Raw genomic sequence first — 23,148 nt, forward strand, 5'->3', positions numbered from 1 at the left:
CGGAGGCATAAAAAGAATAATGTGGCTCTCCTTACCTTGTCTGCAGAAATGGTTTGATAGCTGGCCCACACCTCCTTAATGGGGTAGAGGATGCAGAGACTCTGTAGACCCTCGACCCGCTGGGCACGGGCCATGCTGGACAATGGCCCAGGAGTCACTCTGGGCCCAGGCAGCTCTGTGGACCGCAGCTTGTCCAGGAAGTGACGCTTAAGCTTAGAGCGTATGTCCTCCCACAGAGTATCATTCTCCTGGTTTTCGGACAGATGAAGAAGGAAGAGTAATGATAACAAAGTCAGAGGGCATTCATAATGAACACTATTAGTTACTGTAAAACATGATATATTCGCGGCACGGAATTTTCGCGAATTGGAGCCAACAGCCTTTTTTGTGGCATGAAATTTTTGTAAATTGCTACTGACGTTCAATGCATACAGTGTAGACAAGAAATTTTGCGTGCATTTTAATTTTGCGAATCTAGGTGCTCGCGAAATTCGCAAAATTAAAGTGCATGCGAACATTCCTCGTTTTACAGTACACCCTGCTTGCTAATGGCATACAGGAAATATCTACAGTCTGGTGCTATATATTCCATGACGTCGAAGGTGAAATGGAATATGGCAGCAGACCATAGATATTTCTCATATTTCATAAGCACAAGCAGGGGGCAGCAATATCATCTTTTGGTGTAATGTTATGAGTACATAAATTTTTGAAGAAAATATAGACTCCTCATTCACATTTCAGAAACTTTGGTCTACCCACCACTTATGCTTTCTTGTCTTTCTTTCAAATAAAGTGCTGCACATAGTGCTGCTATCTAGTAGTATATTGTAGCAGTTCAAGTGATCACGGCTGGCTGCGATGCAAGCAAATGAACAACATGAACAATGGGAAATACAAAATACATTGGGAGCAACATCCTTTTTCACCAAATACAGGAATATTATGTGGTTGATTGACCAATCAGATTACAAAACTGAACAGTACTGTAGAATAATATTGTATAATGAATGAAGATCAGGGCCACCCCTGACCTGCCATTAAAAAAAAATAAATAAATAAATAAAGATATTCATTAATTCATGTATTTTTTCAGAGCACTTCCATGTTGTTGTTTTGTTGTTGTTGTTGTTGGGGTTTTTTCAGAAGAAGATATTTCAAGATTCTCTCAATTGGGGGCTCTGGGGATTAATATTCCTCACTCTAAGTGCTTTGGGGTCCCCTGGGGGCCCATTATAACAAATTGAGATCCCGTCACCCTTGGGTTGCTACCGCCAAAGTTTAGTGACAATTCATATCGGGGTTTTCCAGAAGAAGCTGAAAATGTGAAAAGGTTAAGCACAATGCACGCCAGAGGCCAGACGATGAATGATGACAATAGCGCACTTGTGAGCCTTCAGCTCAGATGAGCTAAAAGTGGGTCAAAGGAAAAGAAGTCAAGACAAAAGAGAAGATTCATTCAATGAGAATTTGGTCCATGTTTAAACATAATTAACGTTAAAAGTTACTTTCAGTACCACCATCTTAAGCCATTCCTTATGGGAACCTGGTATACCGGGTTCACAAAATGAACACCAAAGTATACCTCAAGTCCAATCAATATCACATAGTGGATCTATTGTTTGATGACACATGCAGTTCACTGTGGAAAGGGAATCACATACTGCTTGACTGCTTTCACACTGGCAGATTTTTACCAACCTGTCTGTTCTTTGTTAATGGACCTGTCAATGGACAGAGAGAATCTCGTTTGGGGGCATCTAAGGTTCTTGGAGAATTGAGGAAGGAACCGATTATTAAAGAGCTCTACACGTGACTAATGACACGTATAAGACATTATCACCATAACTACCATGAAAGGGGAACTAAACACCTCAAAATACCAAAACTCACATTACAGCACTTCATTGCACAAGGCTGCATATACTGGAACATAAATTGAATGAATTCTTTCAAAGCAGGCAAGGATAGTGAAACAAACAAGTGTAACACAGCATCTGTCTGCCATTTCTCATAGAGCAGCTCAGAATACCCACACAGCATTGGAAATTACAAGGGAATCACTTTCCTGCAAACCACGATGGCTGGAGGTACTGTTGTCATGATTTTGAGTGTGCTGATGACTTTATCATGTTGTGCGGGCCACTGGGAACAATCACCATCTCCATCGCCTCTCTCATGTTCCACCTCCGGCTTGGATCCCTCACCACAAGCAGACTGCTCTCACCTCAACCTCTCCACTGTTCCTCAGAATCTTCCAGACAACCTCAACAAGCTTGACTTATCACACAACAACATTGTATCCATTACCAATATTTCATTTGCTGCATATGGAAAGATCCAAACTCTGCTCTTGCAATGGAACGTGCTGCATCAGATCGAGGGGAAGTCGTTCGAGCCCCTCCAAGACTTGAGAGTGCTTGATTTGAGTTCCAACAACATCAGCCAACTTCCAGACGCTCTCTTCCATAAGAATTTCCACCTATCAAACCTCGAGCTGTCCCACAACAGACTGACCAAGATCCCAAATAATGCTTTCGGGTCCATCACACCCTTGAAGAACATTTACCTCAGCCACAACCTGATAACAAATATCAGTTTCACTCAGTTCTCCTCCTGTAGACACCTAGCACAGATTGATCTCACCCACAACAAAATTACACATCTTTGGAAAGAGAGTTTTTCTCCCCTTGGAAACTGTTACATCAAAAGCCTCATCCTGGGCTACAACAACATCTCAAAGCTCCCCGAGAAACTCTTCTCCCATTTTCGCCACCTGCAACATCTCAATCTGAATAATACGGACCTCCTCACGTTCGACATGAGAGCTTTCATGGGGAATTATACCATCAAGCAGATGTGGTTCACCAATGCAAACATTCACATGTTATTCCCACTCACACACAAAGGCCAACATCTAGACTTTCCTCATGTGACAGGAATTAGTTTAAAGCTAAACAAACTCTCTCAAATCCAGAGCAATGCATTTTGGGGCTTCAGAAATCTGCGTTACTTGAACCTCGAGCGCAACAGATTAATCTCAATCACTAACACCTCATTCTGTGGACTGAATTCACTCATCTACTTAAATCTGGGAAGGAACCAACTTTCACACTTTCCTATCCATGTGTTTGCCTGTACCAAGAACCTAAAAACTCTCCTGCTGGCCAAAAATGGCATTGCAGTTCTGGACTCGCCTGTATTTCATGGCATTCTCTCCTTACAAACATTGGATCTCTTCTCAAACAACATAGACAGATTCGCTGGTCCATGGGATCTGGGTTCCTTGCACACACTGAACATGGAAAACAACAGATTACAGTCTTTGAATGAAAATACATTTGCAGGAATGCCCCGCTTACATGAAGTCAACTTGGTAGGAAACCAGATAGAAACCATTTCTGAAGACACATTCATCAAGCTCACTTCTCTGGAATATATCAATCTGTCCTATCAAATGCACATCACAGTAAATGGTGCTTTTGCAGGATTGAGAAGCCTCAAATACCTGGACCTGAAGATGACACGGATTTCCTTTCCATCACTGCGTCAGTTTACAAATGCAACATCTATGAGAATACTAGTCATGATAATCACTAGGTTGAGTATCAGGGACCTGGTAAGTGAGCATCAAAATTCATCTCTCTTCACTGGGTTGGAATTGCTAACATCCCTCAATCTATGGGGAAATAACTTGGCAAACTTGCACAAGTTCCCGTGGGTGTTCCATCCATTACGTGAACTGCAAAAACTTGACCTTGGCAATTCTAATATCACCGTTTTAACACAAGGGATGTTCTCGCATTTATCATCTCTGGAAGAGCTAGGGCTACAATTCAACCAGATCCAGAAAATCTATCCACAGTCTTTTGAAAAACTGGGAAACTTACAGGAATTGCTCCTTCAGGTGAATATGCTAACTCTGTTTGACAAAAATCTACTCACTGACACGCCAAATCTCACAAGTTTGTACCTCCACTCAAATCATCTCACTACGATTTCTGCAAACACTTATATATGCCTCAGACTCTTGCGCACCTTGACATTTCGAACAACCCTTTAATTTGCGACTGCAACCTGGCATGGTTCCGAAACTGGCTCCATGTGGCCAACGTTGATGCTTCTCCCCGTAATAAAACCTTGTGTTCACAGGCATCCTTCAAACAACTTGTGAACCTTCCCCTTGAAGCATTCCATCCAGGCGACTTTTGTGGAATCAACACACCACTCATCTCTGGACTCACATTTGGCGGTGTCACAGTTATCCTGCTGGGACTGTTGATTTACAGGAAACGATGGTGGCTGAACTACAAGATTTTCCTGTTGAAGCTATTTGTCTTGGGTTATAAGCAACAAGAGGGAGAAGACTTCCAGGCAGGTGACTATGAGTATCAGCTCAACATCATGTGCCAGGACGATGATGATGACTGGGTTCATGACGTCCTGAGACCTGCACTGGAAGAGAGGATGCCCCATCTCGAACGGGTTGCCTATGGCGACGAAGCCCTCAGGGCTACAATGTACTACATTGAGGCTGTCCACCACGTTATCGAGAACAGCTACAAGACTGTCCTGTTGCTTAGCAGCCGCTGTGCTGATGACGCCTGGTTCATCACCAAGGTCAGAGTGGCTCTGGAGCATGTGAATGAAACAGGACTTGACAAAGTCATCTTGGTATTTTTGGAGGACATACCAGATGAGCGGCTGCCATACCTGGTAAGACTCTTTCTGAGCAGAGACAGGCCTAACCTGCTCTGGACTGAGGACCCCGATGGCCAAGACTTGTTCTGGGCCTATTTTGAGAAGTGCATGCGGACAAATCCACAGATCAATCATGTTCTTCCAGTGTAACTGAGACCAAAGAATCAACCTGTTGTGGTCTCTTGCCACTGCACACTAAGCACTTGTAACAGTTACATGTATTTCACTTGATATTGAAAATTCAAGTTGGGCCTTACCAACCTTTAATCTGTTAAATTAGTCTATCTTCATATCTCTTCAACTATTAATCAGAAGGACATGAAATACTGATTTTTGCATATTTTGTATGAAATGATTCTCTGAAACAATCATGATTTTTCAAATCCATAAACTTTCCTTCCACTTTTTTTTTAAACTCCAGATTAACTTTGATCTTGTAAATTTTTCTGTACATGTACATACTTTTTTTTTTGTTTACAGTCATTTACATAAGTACATGGTATCTTCTGTAATTTCAACATGTAGATGTACACTGCATGTTCATATTTTTCAATGTGTGTATAGATTGTATAATATAGTCACATCCACCATGTCCACTTTCTGCACTTCTTGAAAATGTGTACATTGACATTGTACATTCACTATCGTGTGCTTAGAAACGTCAGTATGAAGCGCCATATAAATGCAATTATTATTATTATCCCAGAAAATCAGGTTCATGCATCACAGTAGGCAAAGATTAAGTGTCCTCTTAAGGTTACGGCTGAATGAAATATGTGACTGCCCAGCTCGAAGCCACAAAAAGTAGGCCAAAAATTAGTTCCCACTTTTCTACATAGCCTGAAAGACAGAGTAAGCTCTAAGCTCTAAAATGAAACATGTATGTAACTTGTTAAAATTGGATCATCCCAACCCATTAAAAGAATGACTGAAAAAAGAGAGCATTAGGATGTGCAATTTTATTTTTAAAAAAATGAGAAAAGAGGATTTGGGTTTTGCTTTCAGCCACCAAATTTTGACATTAAGAAGAAAAAGAGAGCACTCTCCAGAATTCTACATAAGACAAACTTACCAAATTAGAGTCGTTCAATCAAAATAGAGAATCCTAATCTGCCATTTTATGTGGGTTTTGAGCTTTTCAGTCACATATTATGTAACCATCCAACTCCACCCCTTTCTTTCACACTAGTGTGGTGTATAAAGATAGGCTGCATTTGAATAGTGTTGAAGAGTGATTGCAAAATTCTCAAGACCACAACTTGTTGGTCACACAGAGAATTATCTAGAATGAAAGACATCTTGATCAGCAATTTTGGCAAAAGAAAGTGACTGCAATGAATTCACAAAGAGGATTCTTGTTACATCATCAGAATTTGCAATTAAATCAGGAGGAATTTCAGTTATTTGTTGAAATAAGAAGCCCACAAGTTTCAAAATAGTGTATATATCTTTAAACAAAATCAAAGGTTCAGTAAAGCAGGGGAAGTTCTAACTGGACCCTGAAATGGGCAATTCACGTAGGATGCGTTTTGATTCATCTTTAAAGTTTCCTTTACCTGGTTTGGATGGACCTTAATGATTCTTTATGCAAAATTTCAGGATGCCATTTATAAAGCATAAAGGGAGAACTGCTCGTTGAAAATTAAGCTGTAATGCATTTTACTGTAGATAACAAAAAAAGTTTGAGTCACATTTTGGTGTGTTGTCATTATGCCTAGGCTATCTTTGAATATGAGAAATTTAAATCTCTAAAGCCTACTCTAACCCTATGGTGCATCGCTCATTATCAACATATAGGATAGACACCAAGAGTAGTAAGCACTATGTATACTATGTATACTGTACGAGCTGAAATTTTCGCGGTGGTTTTATTTTCGCGAATTTCGCGAATCGCCTTTGAACCGCGAAAATAACAACACGCGAAAATAACAACGCGCGAATAACTAAGTTCAGGTAGACCCACGCAACCACGAAATTAACAACAAGCGAAAATGTCCGCCAAGTAGCAATTCGCGAAAATATCTGTACGTGAAAATATCTGTACGCGAAAATTTCAGCTCGTACAGTATACTATCCACACACTGTGTACTATGCCCACGAGAAACTAGCTATCTGAGGCACTCTCACAGGAATTTATTCATATTCGATGCAGAGATGTACATGTACATTTTTATAATTGAAAAGAATCAAATCTGAAATGATGTGCACTCATTAGAATAGGTGGAAAAGTGGCTCCTTTCTCTGTATACTGTAAGTGCACATGATTACTTAAATCATGGTGTCCAAATATTGGCAATTCGTACTATAAAATGCACACTTTTGAACCGATTCTATGTACAGTATACTATCTCTCTCACAAAGATGTGAAGGATTGCCACAAAATACCTCACCTGTATTTGAAACAATATGGAGATGATATCTCTAATCTTCTGTGCACAGGTTTCTCCAGGATCATATAAAAGAGGGGAGGGGGGGGGGAGGGGGAGGGGGGCACTGAACGAATTGAGATTCCATCACCCTTGAGACACTACGTGCCAAGTTTGGTGAAATTTTGTAATTGGGTTTTCAGGGAGAAGCTGAAAGTGCAAAAAATTTTGCACACGGCACATGCCGGACGATAAATGATCACAATAACTCATTTGAGCCTTCAACACACATACAGGCAAAGAACTCACAGCAAGAGAGAGAAAAAAAAATAATTTCATGAGAATTTGGTCCATGCTTAAAATGTCTGTAACACAAGTTACTTTTAGTACCCCATCCTAGACCTTTACATGTGGTTTGTGAAGCAAAAAGAAAATGAAAATCATCGCCATATCTAAATCTTATCATGAACACATGTCACATTCATGTGAAATATTGCATATGTGCATCACATTACACACTGACTTGTACAGTTCTCTCTACATTGCACAAAACAAATATTAGCCGTGCCAGTCTCTGCACTGCACATACGTCAAGGAAACTTCATAGGCAGCAAATAAATTATCTTTTCATTGGCAGCATTGATGGTATCATGAACTCACATGCAGGGACTTTCATCATTTTTTATCTGAGGTGCTTTATCTTAGAGAAATAAAAGTATACATGTCTCCAGTTGTAGACAAACATGTTTACTCTTGAAGTCAATCAGCCAGGAAGACATCAAGTTAAAGGAGACCTCCGGATGATTTTCAGATTTTTACATTTGAACAACTATGAATTAGTTGTACAGTGTACTGTGGACAGAGTTTCAGAATTTATGATAATTGGGATGAAGAATAAGAATATTTCAAAATTCATAGCAAATTGCAAAGAACAAGGATGATGACAGCATAAGAATGCATGAGTTGGGACTCAAGGAGGCAGAACAAAAGAAGAAGGCATGCACACTAGTAGATTATACACAGGTGAACTTGCAAGCAAGCGGTATTGTAGTGGAATTACACTGCTACATTTCTGAAATATGTGAACCTCCTATGTCATCATCCTTGTTAAGTGTAATTTGTTCAAGGTTTTTCAAAGTATTGTTTCTCTGCTCAAGAACCACAATAAATTCCACAAATTTGTACAAGGGCAAAGTTACTGCACTTGTTCTCCTCGATGTGTCAGGTGCCTTTGACACTGTTCATCACTCAATCCTGATCAAGAGGTTAGAATCCTTTGAAGTCACATCACAAGCACTTCAGTGGTTCAGCTCGTACCTTCTTGGCAATATCATCCGTTCTCATGGCATCCATTTTCACTCATACGCCGATGACTTTCAGTTGTATATATCTTTTAACCCAACGGATGAAAACCTCTCCTCTTCAATCTATTGCTTGGAAAAATGTGTAACAGATGTCAAGGAATGGATGTCCCAGAATAATCTGAAACTGAATGACAGTAAATCAGAATTCATTCTTCTCGGTTCCAAATCTAACCTGAAGAAGGTGTCTCCTTTGCTTACCATCCGAATTGGAGACTTGGATATCCACCCTAACAAAAAATGCTGAAACCTGGGTGCTGTCATTGATTCAGGTATGACTTTCAATGACCACATTTCCACTGTTTGTAGAGGAGTAAGATTTCAGTTGCGAAATTTATCGCACATTCGTAAGTGTCTCTCTCCTAAGACAACTGAATGCTTGGTTCACTCTCTTATATCTTCTCGTCTTGACTTTGCCAATGGGATCCTGATAAACCTACCAGATTACCAAATACATCGCCTCCAGCTGCTCCAGAACTCTGCTGCTAGACTGGTAACTCTAACGGGGAAAACTTCACACATCTCTCACGTCCTCCATAAATTACACTGGCTTCCGGTTGACAAGCAAATTGTCTACAAGATTTTGATCCTGGTTTTCTGTTCTTTACATGGCACAGCACCCAGTTACCTTCAGGAACTATTTTATAAGTACAAACCAACTAGATTTCTTCGTTCATCCACTGCTCACACCCTTCGAGTTCCCCGTACTCATCACTCGTGGGGCAACAGAACTTTCACCCAGTCTGGCTCTTCTCTCTGGAACTCACTGCCTTTGAAACTGAGAATGGAGACCTCTTTCCCTCTGTTCAAGAGGGAACTCAAGACCTTTTTATTTCAGTAACTGTGCTTTCTTTCAATTGGGATCTTTTCCTGAATGAAGCAATGTGGGAGGAGGTCTTACCTTTCTGCGCCAGGAGTGCCACTGTGTGACAGACATGGCGCATTACAAGACTCCATTATTATTATTATTATGGAGCTGTTGATTTATGTACTACATGATGTGAAATTATGAAAATTGTCTGGAATTCCCCTTTAAGAGCTCATGGACAGTTAAAAGGTGTGTAAAGTTCTGGTTGAGGTGAGGATTTAGCTTTTAACGTTTTGCGAGATATTCAGAAACCAGAGATGTCAAAGAGCATGCAATTCTAAGGGGTATCACAAGTTTATTTGATGAAAATCAGTTCTGAAATGGCTGAGATATCCAAAACCAAGGTGAAACAAAGAGATCCTAATAAAGGCGTGGCCTGTCACCTTTTATTATCACTTTTTTGGATATCTCAGCCATTTGAAAACCAATTTTCATCAAATAAACATTGAATCCTTCTTAGAATTACATGCTCTTTCATATTTCATAAGAGGTTTCTCATTATCTCACTTAGGAATGTTCAAAACATGAATCCCTACCTCAACCAGTACTGCACAGTCCCTTTAAAGTTTGTGTGTCCCTTTTGCAACCCTGAAAAGTTAGATTCCTTTCATATGCCGGTATAGCGTAGAGACAGGCAATTCAGACCTTTCCTCAGAAAAATAAATCTGAAAATTTCTTTCTGATGGAGCAGAAAAAAAGTTTTTTGAGACCCTGAAAAATTCCAATCGTTATTCTTGGTACAAAAGGGGAGCTGTTCTTGAGTGATCTGGGGTTAGTTTTTCATTTCTTTTTTTCAAAAACTCTGAGAAGTACTAACAGTTTTCAAACGAAATGTTGGGAGACATTTTTCTTTGACAAAACAAAATGTTGCGATGTTTGGAAAAGGAAAAAATATGACCTTTAAGTGATGACATCATTTTTATATTTCATGTCTTCATTTCATTCTATGCCCAATCAGCTACATCCCCTCCCCCCTCAAAAAAATAAATAAAAAAGAACCATTTTGTCTTTTGTGACATCATCAAGAGTAAAGGCAGCTGCAATAACAATATCTAATGGCAACATAACAATATCTGATGGTATGTACCTTGCCATAACAATGTGCACCAGCTCACAGTAGCAAGACAGCGTTGTTTAAAATACAAAGTTTACAATTACACACCTTTTCTGACCGTAGACTGAATCTTAGAACATTTTTAAATAGCAATGGCAATATCAATCCTAAGGTGTTATTCTTTGAGAACCATCTTGCAATTTTGAGTTTGCTAATTAGTCAACGTATGGGGCATAACACGAGGTGTGTGACTTTTTTTTTTCAACTACTGTATACGCTATATATATGGGTTTTATTTTCGCGAATTTCGCGAGTCGGGAGCTATTCACGAAATTAACAACACGCGAAAATATTACCTTCCAAAATGAATCCCTTGCCTAGATGATACAAACATTAACTTCAGTACAAGTACTAGTATACCATGTCACGGCTTACCGAACAGACCATACTGGCTAAGCTTGTTTACGTACATAGCATGTCCACGTCTAACTACTAACAGTTAGTATACACAGCCCAGTCGCAGTAAGTAGCATTCGCACAGCACAGCGGCGTCTGGGGGTGGTCGGGCTAGTCCACGTCTACTTACAAATACTGTAGAGCCAATCCATTATCGCAACCCCTCGTACCACTCGTCAGAAATCTAGCGCGATGGACTTAACCACTTCAAAAATGTTGAATTCTAACTTACTAGTTCGCAGAGTTTGGTAAGTTTTTTTCATGCAGTGTATAACTAGTATCATTCTTATTTGCTAGTAAGTTGAAAATTCACACTTTCTTTGCCACTTCATATTTTCTCTGGTCCCCCAATCGCGAATTTAACCACTCGCGAAAATGTGTGACAGCGGCAATTCGCGAAAATTTATGTACGCGAAAATTATAGCGTATACAGTATCTTTACTGTTGATGCCATTGACCATGAAAGGCAAGGAAGTTTATTTCTCAGGGGCAGAGTTTAGTGAACACAAAAAAAAGACAAATAAAGTGATTACAAAAATAAAACCTGTGATGCTGTCGTATAATGGATAGTGACGTAGTTTTATATTGCGACGTATTAAGCACTGCGGCATACGTGAACGTTACCATGACTTGTTATGTTGCGCAAAATTGTATTGCATTATGTTGCGTTGTTAGCAAGACACAACAATTAAAAACGAGACATGAAACTCGTCACACTGACGAGTTAGGTGATACGCCTGGGGTCATCAGATGTCGGTCATCTGTGATCGACAAAGAAAAGAATGTGATATAGGCACCTTGAAGTTATATTGAGCGTGCATGCAAAACGGTTTCTCTAACCACTCGGCCACGGGACATCCACGGAAACGGTAAGGCCGAAAAAAAAAAATGTATAGATATTACAGGGGGAAAAAGTCAATGCCCACTCAACAATTGTGGCCGCGTGAACATGTATTGCATTGCTAGAAGGAAATGCGGCCTTGTAACGACTGAGGTCGCTGTGCCATTTCTGGCAATTTCGGAAAAATACGTCCCGCAGACATAAAACCTATAATCGGCTGATTTTGATACCTTGCCTTTAATGACAATTTTCAGTGTGATGACGTCATCAAAGTACAAAACAATGACATGGACTTGAAAGACAATTGCTCAAAGTACAACACCTCCGTTGTCGTCATTACATACTATTTGACAGAGTCAGGATGCAACATTCTGCAGCTGTCGAAGCAATGTGGTCTCCAACACAAAACAGAGGGATATTGTGTGTGTGTGTGTGTGTGTGTGTGTGTGTGTGTATAGGTGCGTTTATATACGAACGTAATTTCTACATGGACGAATGTGTAATACACCATTGAAGAAAAAAAAAAGTAAAATAGCTAGGTATTTTGTTTCGTGATCTTGTGGGGTTCGAACCCGCACGAGTGCAACCTCACGTCTCTGAGACGGCGCCTTTAACCACTCGGCCATACGTCTCGACGAGAAAATATGAGGAACGTAAACTTATGTATGTGAAAGATGAATCAGGAATCGATTCGTCCACATTCCATTCTCATTTTCAGTTTTAAACTGCAAAATTGTCAACCTCATGAGAAGATTTCAAAGAACAAAATGCATGATTACTGCAGCTTATTGTCTCAGCTACAACATACTTAAATTTCAGAGGAAATGAAGCAAAATCAGCTGAGATAAAGGTGCTTAAACGTTGTCAAGTCAATGGATGGTTTTTAAAAAAATCACTTCCCATAGACATAACACGTAAACTTGTCCGATTTTGCATCTTTACTTTTAATCACAATTTAAAGTATGATGACGTCATCAAATTTCAAAACCATGACATGGACTTGAAAGGCAAATGTTAAAAGTACAACATATGTGAATTTGGGATAATATTGAGCTTAAACAACAGAGATACGAGCAAATGAATGTTAGAAACAGTACCTCAAAAAAATTAATTCCACTTTTTTGATTTCAGATGATGATATGATGACGTCATAATGTATTTCGGGAAATATTGATACTTGAAACGTTATTTCCAATTCATATGCTTTTGTAATATGCAATAAAAACATAGGGTCAACGGACTTTTTAAAGAGCTATTGCGAAATAAACAAAGACATGTTTTTCGCTATATTTCCACATAGACGCGCACACGAAATTTCAACTTTGACGCCAGCGCATTCCTTTGTTATAGGTCAACATCGATCGGAAATCAGTGGATATTGTTACTCAAAGTATCAGGAATCCAAATCAGTCAAAAAAATAGCATTTTCATGTTGGTTACGCCCTCTGCGCGCGAAATTGCGCGGACGGACGCGCACGCGAGAAAATGTTTGAAACGCTTAAAATTGTCTGAAACTTCGAGATTTCCCATTGGGAAGTCGTTTTGAGTCTTTTAAAATTTTGACGCGCGCTTACGCGCGCGTAATGATGACCTGTGTAACTAGCGTTAAAAAGTAAGATAGAGCGTGACCTGAACTTCATGTCCACCGAAAATGATACAGAAATAACATCTAGTTATGAAGTTATGATCGATCACGTGACAAGGTCGGAAAATCACAAAATGGCGCCTAGATGACGTCATAGATATGTTACTGTCATGAAAACCTTATTGTGGCTAGATTTTGTCATGAGACATGTTGACTGAAAATGTCATGTCATTCTGTAATGTCATTATTGAGATATTGACGACACAAAATGTGGCAGAAAGAAAGAAGAATAAAAAACGAGATATGAAACTCGTCACACTAAGGACGAGTTAGGTGATACGCTTGGGGTCATCAGATGTCGGTCATCCGTGATCGACAAAGAAAAGAATGTGATATAGGCACCTTGAAATTATTCAGCGTGCATGCAAATCCGTTTCTCTAACCACTCGGCCACGGGACATCCACGGAAATGGTTAGGCAAAAAAAAAAATGTATAGATATTACAGGGGGAAAAAGTCAATGCCCACTCAACAAACGGGGCCGCGTGAACATGTATTGCATTGCTAGACGGAAATGCGGCCTTGTAACGACTGATGTCGCTATGCCATTTCTGGCGACTTGGGAAAAATACGTGCCGTAGACATAAAACCTATAATCGGCTGGTTTTGATACCTTGCCTTTAATCACAATTTTCAGTGTGATGACGTCATCAAAGTACGAAACAATAAGCCAGTTCGGGGTTCCACTTTGAGCATGAGCAGAAAAAGGTCATCTGTACCAGCAGAGCATGGTGGTTTTTAAATTCACTGAGATAAGCATCTGTAATGTAATGATTATTCAACTGATCCCTATAAGTGGTGCTTGCCAGCACATCCACATGACAGCAAAAGCGGTGTCTGACAATATCAATAGAAAGAGATTGTTAATACATTCAATGCAAAATAATGAAATGGATGCTTTCCAAAATGTCAATGGAAGGATCATTCTGGTCACCTGGTCTATGCAAGTTCATCCTTTGTTTGAACATGACTGATGAATTCCATAAATTGTTACGTTGGGCAAGCTCATGCCTTCTGTCGCTTGAAACTAGTGGAGTGCCTAATCAACTGAGAAAGAAGAAAGGTCATTTGTACCCATGTGCCCATGAGCTAACCCCGAACTGGCTTATTGACATGGTCTTGAAAGACAATTTTTCAAAGTACAACACCTCCGTCGTCGTCATTACATACTATGATCGGTTTGACAAAGTCAGCCTGCAAAAGTTTGCAGCAGTCGAAGCAATGTGGTCTCCAACACAAAAAAGAGGGATATTGTGTGTGTGTGTGTGTGTGTGTGTGTGTGTATAGGTGCGTTTATATACGAACTTGACTTCTACATGGACGAATATGTAATACACCATTGAAGAAAAAAAAGTAAAATAGCAAAGTATTTTGTTTCGTGATCTTGTGGGGTTCGAACCCGCACGTATGCAACCTCACTTCTCTGAGACGTCGCCTTTAATCACTCGGCCATACGTCTCGACGAGAAAATATGACGAACGTAAACTTATGTGTGTGAAAGATGAATCAGGAATCGTTTCGTCCACATTCCATTCTCATTTTCAGTTTTAAACTGCAAAATTGTCAACCTGATGAGGAGATTTCAAAGAATAAAATGCATGATTACTGCAGCTTATTGTCTCAGCTACAACATACTTTAGTTTCAGAGGAAACGAAGCAAAATCAGCTGAGATAAAGGTGCTTAAACGTTGTCAAGTCAATGCATGGTTTAAAAGAAAAATCACCTCCCATAGACATAACACGTAAACTTGTCCGATTTTGCGTCTTTACCTCTAATCACAATTTTCAGTGTGATGACGTCATCAAAGTACAAAACAATGACATGGTCTTGAAAGACAATTGTTCAAAGTACAACACCTCCGTAGTAGTCATTACTTATACTATAATCGGTTTGATAAAGTCAGCCTGCAAAATTTTGCAGCAATCGAAGCAATGTGGTCTCCAACACAAGAAAGAGGGATATTGTGTGTGTGTGTGTATAGGTGCGTTTCTATACGAACGTGATTTCTACATGGACGAATATGTAATACACCACTGAAGAAAAAAAAAAGTAAAATGGCTAAGTATTTTGTTTCGTGATCTTGTGGGGTTCGAACCCGCATGTGTCATGGTATACCCTACTGTAAAGTCATGTAATGTCGTTGTGTTTCTACTGTCTTGTTCTCTCCTGTCTTTGTAAAAAAAAAAAAAAAAGTTTAATGTATTCACAAGAATCCTTTTGAGTGGTTCACAATTTACAAGCATGCTTTTCAGTGAACCTCTCAGTTCTTTCTTTTTTTTATCCTCCAAACATAACTTTGTATTTTGCCGGTATGCATGTATAATTTCGTATTTGTTAACCATTATCTACCATGTAAAGTCGAATACATGCCTATGTTATATCTTCTGATACATTTCGTGTTATGTTTGACGAAAAAGAAAGAAGGAATGAAATAAATGAAATGAAAATGAAAATGAATGAATGAATGAATGTGTGCAACCTCACGTCTCTGAGACGTCGCCTTTAACCACTCGGCCATACGTCTCGACGAGAAAATATGAGGAACGTAAACTTATGTATGTGAAAGATGAATCAGGAATCGTTTCGTCCACCTTCCATTCTCATTTTCAGTTTTAAGCTGCAAAATTGTCAACCTGATGAGAGGATTTGAAAAAAAAAATAAAATGTATGATTACTGCAGCTTATTGTCTCAGCTACAACATACTTAAGTTTCAGAGGAAATGAAGCAAAATCAAGTGAGGTAAAAGTGCTTGAGCGTTATCGTCTATGCATGGTTAAAAAAAAAAAAATCCCCCCATAGACATAACACATAATCTTCGCTGATTTTGATATCTTGCCTTTAATCACAACTTCTAGTATGATGACGTCATCAAATTAGAAAACATCGACATGGACTTGATAGACAATTGTTCAAAGTATAACATATTCAACGTATGTCGTCAGTTTGGTATTGACTGGACGATCAAACACAGGAACATGAGGCAGCGATTAGTAATCTTCGCTGATTTTGATATCTTGCCTTTAATCACAACTTCTAGTATGATGACGTCATCAAATTAGAAAACATCGACATGAACTTGATAGACAATTGAAGGGGTCGATGCAATATAGTGCTAACCCACACAATGTTCATTTTGAGATAATCGCTGTTGAATGTTTGGAAAGTCCATACATTGTATATTGATAAAACATGAATGCATACATTTTTTACCATCTTATTGGTTGAATTCAAATATGATATTTTCACGGAGGTTAGAGTGAAGGATAAGGATTATGAAAATGCTTAATCGTGTCATTAATTCCCAATCAATGACATCCCTACTATAGGCATATCATAATTTCTCATCTAAAATCAATGGTCTATAGGATTCATGCACCATTACTTGTATAGTGCATAAACTTTGCTTTTTAAGCTTTGAGTGAAACGTGTCATAGCATAATTCTGTAATTCCATCAGCAGTGATTGACATAATGAAGAAGAAATATATATCACATTGAACGCTTAGAACCTAACGGGGGGGGGGGGGGGTATTATAGCATGATACTCGGTTTTTTACTGCCCAGCTAGATGCCAACAACATCCATCACTCACGGCTACGCATAGAGAAACAGCCATGGCGAAAATAAAACTTTGCTTTCTCATAGGCACAATGACACAGAACCCCGTCAAACACACTTTTCTTGGCAGGGATGGACATGAAAAAGTTCATTACTAATACTAAACAGCGTATGCATTCCATTCATGTGGAGCTAGATACCTCTATAGCAACATAAAGCCTGTCTTCAACTCCGTTGATAGAACAATGACAACCTGAAATTTCAAAGAGATGAGCGAGACGCTATATACACCTGGCCTAGAGTTAATTTATTCAGTTCTCATTCCTACTTCAAGTTGGGTTATGTTATTGTAATCATTCCCATCTGCAGTATAACAAAACCAAAGTGAGGGAAAAGGGGAGAGAAAAACGAGAGGTGGCAAAAGGAAAACTGCATGCACAACTGCAATCCATAGCATTGCGTGTGACAAGTGAAACAAATGTTTTAGTTGTTATAGCAGTGTTTTATGAGCATAAACAGACAAATAGACAGACAATGTCAAATTTAAAAACCATCAATTTAATGTCAGAGAAGATGGTAAACAAGATGCATTGAAACCGTAACTAAATCGAACATATTCAGATATAACATTCTTGAATTAAAAACAAGATAAAGAAAAATAATGTCCACGTCAGGATTAAAAAAAAAAAAAACGCCGCACGAACATGCATTATATTCTTGATGCAAAGTTCCAAGGATTGTCTCATTAATTTAAAAGCAATGATTCCCTTACCACCACCAGCACCACACCACAATGACGTCTCTAAAATCAATGGTAGCACATATCATTGTATCTTGCATTGAATTAGCTCCCTTTTCCTAAACTACCAGTGAAACGTGCCATATTATATGGTGTAATTCGATCAGTAGTGATTGACTTTAAAGAAGAAAGATAATGCAACAAATTGAATGCTTACCACATTGCTTATAGGGCTATTCCAGTTTGGTACTGATCTGTTCTATTCTCCCAGATGCCAACAACACATATCACCTATGGCTAAACTAGTGAAACAGCCATGACGAAAATAAACGACAGAGAACCCTGTCAAAATCACAACACTAATTGGAAAGGTATTGCCCGAAATTCCTCATATAATATGAAGCAATATCAAGTCACTTCCTTCCCTGCCTGTCTTTAACTCCGTTTTTGTCAAACAATAACAACCTGGAATTCTAAACAGATAAGCGAGACGCCATACACCTGGACTAGAGTTAATTAATTCAGTTCCCATTCCTGTTAGTTATGTAAACGTACACGTTCCTAAATATCCTGCTACAGTATAACAAGAACAAAATCTAAATGAAGAGAAAAGGAAAGAGAAAAAGAATGGTAGCAAGCGTGGCACTGTTTCAAGGGGCAATTTACAACATTACGCGTGACAAAATTAATGAAGCAAACCCAACCTCCAAACTCCAATACAAAACAAGGGAAATAGAGTAGCTGTGTTCATGACATCAGAGTGAAGCTGAACTGCTGAAAAAAAGAAAAGAAAAAAGAAATAAAAGGAAAAAGTCCTGCGGGACTCGATTAACTTCTCTCCTTCCGGTCGGGCATTATAAACACGCAGCGTGCTAAGCGATTCTGCCACACGGAAGATCCGAAGATCCTGTGCGAAACTTAAATTTATCTATGTATGCTATACACAACACAAATTTACATTGATATTCAGTTTTTTGGCGATATACGTCAAGTGACTGATAGCGCTGTTCAACTTCCCACGAGTGGCCGCGTGGATTTGATCAATATACAGTTACAAAGATAAATCGGGAATCGTTTTGACCAGATTCCATTCTCATTTTCAGTGATCGACAACGAAAATAATGTTAAGTAGCGACTTGAAGTATAATATAATATTGAGAAATATTCGTGAAGTCCAATTCTTTATGCAGTCCTACATAATTCAGATGAAATTGTTTCTGTCATGCAACCAATTGAAAATTTCGTGTGGTGTCGGCGTGTCCAAGTAAGTTGATTGGAAAGGATATGTGAATGAATATTTACCAATAGGTCTTTATATTGTAAAAAAAAAAATCAAACATGGCCATGCGGTCTTTTAAGAGCCATCTTGACTTTAACATTTGTAATTTCAAGTCCAAGTTGCCAGTCAAAGCAATGTTGTCTCCAACACAAAACAAAGGGATATTGTGTGTGTGTGTGTGTGTGTGTGTGTGTGTGTGTGTACGTTTACATGAAAACGTGATTTCTACATGGACGAAGGTGAATACTCCATAAAAGAAAAAAAGCAAAAGATGTAAGTATTTTGTTTCGTGTTCTTATGGGGTTCGAACCCGTACGTGTGCAACCTCACGTATCTTGTGACGTCGCCTTTATCCTCTCGGCCATACGTCTCGACGAGAAAATATGAGGAATGTAAACTTATGTATGTGAAAGATGAATCAGGAATCGTTTCGTCCACATTCCATTCGCATTTTCAGTTTTTAGCTGCAAAATTATCAACCTGATGAGGAGATTTGAAAAAATAAAATGCATGATTACTGCAGCTTATTGTCTGAGCTACCACATACTTAAGTTTCAGAGGAAATGGAGCAAAATCAGCTGAAATAAAGGTAGTGAAACGTTGTCAAGTCAATGCATGGTTTAAAAAAAAAAAAATCACCTCCCTTAGACATAACACGTCAACTTGTCTGATTTTGAGTCTTTACCTTTAATCACAATTTGAAGTATGATGGTAAGTCTTCTCGAACTAAGAGTGTGGAACGGAAGCTTCTACGTGAAAGATGAATCATGACGATCACCCGTGACCGACACATCTTTAAAGGGATCAGTTATTAGAGGTGGAAGACCTCGTGCCAAGATATTGTTTCAGCAATTCCAAAGCAATGATACCCTTACATTTAGGTATACCATAATTTCCCTCTGAAATCATTGGTATTATTCATGTACAATTGCTTGCCTTGTCCATAAACTTTGCTTTATAAACTTTCAGTGAAAGGTGTTATAACATAATTCTGTAACGCCATTAGCAGTGATTGACTACATAAATAAAGATATATCAAATTGAACGCTTAGCGCGTATAAAAGGGGGATTTTAGCCTGATGTTGTGTTATTCACTGCTCAGATACCAACAACACTCATCACCTACGGTTACGTATAGAGAAATAGCCATGGCGAAAATAAGGTTTTCCTTTTCTTTGGCAGATAGACACACAACCCCTTTGAACACACTATAATTGACATGGAGGGACATGAAAAAGTTCATTACTACTACTAAACAGTGATGCCTTCTACTCATGTGGCACAAGATACCTCTATAGCAGCATAAAACCTGTCTACAATTCCGTTATTGGGTTGAGCGAGACGCCATACACCTGTCCTAGAGTTAATTTATACAGTTGCCATTCCTGCTCCAGTTGAGTTATGTAAATTATTTTCCGACCTGTCTTGTGCAGTGTAACAGGAACAAACGTAGAGAAAAGGAAAGAGAAAACGAAAGGTGGCAAGCGGGGCACTGTATATCAAGGGCAATTTACAACATTACGTATGATAAATGAAGCAAATCCAACCTCCAGCCTCCGACAAAAAAAAAAAGGGAACTTGAGTGACTGTGTGTCGTGGGGTAATGACATCGGAATGAGGCTGAACTGCCAAAAGAAAAACAAAGAAAGAGAGAGAGAGAAAAAAAAAATAATAGCGTCCTGCGGGTCCCGAACATCTCGTCCTAAGGTAGTGCATAATGACCATGCAGCGCGCTAAGCGACTATAAAGCCACACGGCTGTCCCGAAGATTGGATGTGAAATTCATATCTTTATATCATTTACAACATGAAAAAGTTCATTACTACTACTAAACAGTGATGCCTTCCATTCATGTGGCACAAGATACCTCTATAGCAACATAAAACCTGTCTACAACTCCGTTATTGGGTCAAACAATAACAACCTGGAATTTCAAAGAGATGAGCGAGACGCCATACACCTGGACTAGAGTTAATCAATTCAGCTCCCATTCCTGCCAGTTATCTAAACGTACATGTTCCTACCTATCCTGTTACAATATTACAAGAACCAATGAAGAGAAAAGGAAAGAGCAAACGAAAGGTGGCAAGCGGGACACTGTAACAAGGGGCAATTTACAACATTAAGTGTGACAAAATTAATGAAGCAAACCCAATCTCCAAACTCCAATACAAAACGAGGGAAATAGAGCAGCCGTGTTCACGGGTTACGTATACTTGGTAAAATAATACGATAAATGACATCGGAGTAAAGCTGAATTGCCGGGAAAAAAAAAAAAAAAAAAAGAGAAAACATCCGCGGGAGTCGAACTTCTCGCCTTCCGGTATGGCGTTATGAACACCCAGCGCGCTAAGCGATTACGCCATATGGCTGTCCTGGAAATTCTATGCGAAACTTAAATGTATGATTATACTGTCGTGACAGTGCTGACTGAGATGGCGCTATTCAACTTCCCACAAGTGGCCGCGTGGATTCGACCAATATACAGTTGCAAAGAACAATCGGGAATCATTCCGTACAGATTGCATTCTCATTTTCAGTTTTTAACTACAAAATTGTCGACCTGATGAGGAGATTTGAAAATATAAAATGCATGATGACTGCAGCTTATTGTCTCAGCTATAACATATTTATGTTTCAGAGGAAATGGAGCAAAATCAGATGAGGTAAAGGTGCTTAAACGTTGTCAAGTCAATGCATGGTTTGAAAAAAAATCACCTCCCATAGACATAACACGTAAACTTGTCTGATTTTGAGTCTTTACCTTTAATCACAATTTCTAGTATGATGACGTCATCATATATCAAAACCATCACATGGACTTGAGAGGCAAATGTTCAAAGTACAACATATCTGAATTTGGGATAATATTGAGCTTAAACAACAGAGATACGAGCAAATGAATGTCAGAAACAGTACCTCAAAAAAATCAATTCCACTTTTTTTATATAAAATGACGATTTGATGACGTCATCGCGTTTCTCTGGCAATATTGATACTTGGAATGTTATTTACAATTCATATGCTTTTGTAATATGCAATAGAAATATAGGGTCAACGGACGATTTAAAGAGCTATGACGAAATAAACAAAGACATGTTTTTTCACTATATTTGCAGAAAGACGCGCGTGCGGAATTTCAACTTTGACGCCTGTGCATTCCTTTGTTATGGGTCGAAATCGATCGGAAATCAATGGATACTGTTACTCAAAGTATTAGGAATCCAAATCAGTCAAAAAAATTGCATTTCCATGTTTCTTAACCGCTCTGCGCGCGAAATTGCGCGGACGGACGCGCACGCGAGAAAATGTTTGAAACGCTTATAATTGTCTGAAACTTCGAGATTTCCCATTGGGAAGTCGTTTTGAGCCTTTTAAAATTTTGACGCGCGCTTACGCGCGCCTAATGATGACCTGGGTAACTAGCGTTAGAAAGTAAGATAGAGCGTGACCTGAACTTTATGTCCAGCGAAAATGATACAGAAATGACATCTAGTTATGAAGTTATGATTGATCATGTGACAAGGTCCGAAAATCACAAAATGGCGCCTAGATGACGTCATAGATATGTTACTGTCATGAAAACCTTATTGTGGCTAGATATTGTTATGAGACATGTTGACTGAAAATGTCATGTCATTCCGTGATGTCATTGTTGAGATATTGACGACACAAAATGTGGCAGAAAGAAAGAAGAATAAAAAAAAAGAGAAATTTTGACAATTACAATAGGTGATACGCTGATAGCGTATCACCTAAAAAGAGAAATTTTGACAATCACAATAGGTGATACGCTGATAGCGTATCACCTAATAATATAAACTTCGTTTGAATAGAAGGAGAAGTCAGTTAAAGGGGCATTCCGGACGATTTTCATAATTTCACATCATGTAGTACATAAATCGACAGCTCCATGTATAGATTCGTGGAATTTATTGTGGTCCTTGAGCAGAGAAACCCATAAATTGAAAATCTTAAACAAATAACACTGAACAGTGTTGATGACATCACAGCCTCATATATTTCAGAAATGTAGCAGTGTAATTCCATTACAATACCGCTTGCTCAACAAGTTCACCTGTGAAAAATCTATGCATGCCTTCTTCTTTTGTTCTGCTTCCTTGAGCCCCAACTCACACATTTTTATGGTGAGGCTGCGATGTCATCATCCTTGTTCATTGCAATTCGTTATAGATTTTGAAAACATTCCCATTCCTCATCCCAATCACTATAAATTCTGAAACTCTGTACTCAGTATAACTATTTTATAGTTGTTCAAG

General features: G+C 38.9%; 2 protein-coding genes across 2 annotated transcripts in view; one reads left to right on the forward strand and one right to left on the reverse strand.

Annotated features, from left to right (window-relative positions):
• LOC140230736 (uncharacterized protein KIAA0825-like) overlaps positions 1 to 23,148 on the reverse strand; it is a 61,250-nt gene that overhangs the window by 30,493 nt on the left and 7,609 nt on the right. The window contains exon 5 of the mRNA XM_072310873.1: positions 36 to 248. Within this exon, the coding sequence (XP_072166974.1) occupies positions 36 to 248 (213 nt within the window). The remainder of the gene's footprint in view (positions 1 to 35; positions 249 to 23,148) is intronic.
• On the forward strand, positions 3,818 to 4,851 carry LOC140230988 (toll-like receptor 3). The gene is given in 2 exon segments (XM_072311133.1): positions 3,818 to 4,012; positions 4,015 to 4,851. Coding segments are annotated over 2 exon segments (936 nt in total). The 5' UTR covers positions 3,818 to 3,913.

Source organism: Diadema setosum, chromosome 7, assembly GCF_964275005.1.
Source record: "Diadema setosum chromosome 7, eeDiaSeto1, whole genome shotgun sequence".
Taxonomy (NCBI): domain Eukaryota; kingdom Metazoa; phylum Echinodermata; class Echinoidea; order Diadematoida; family Diadematidae; genus Diadema; species Diadema setosum.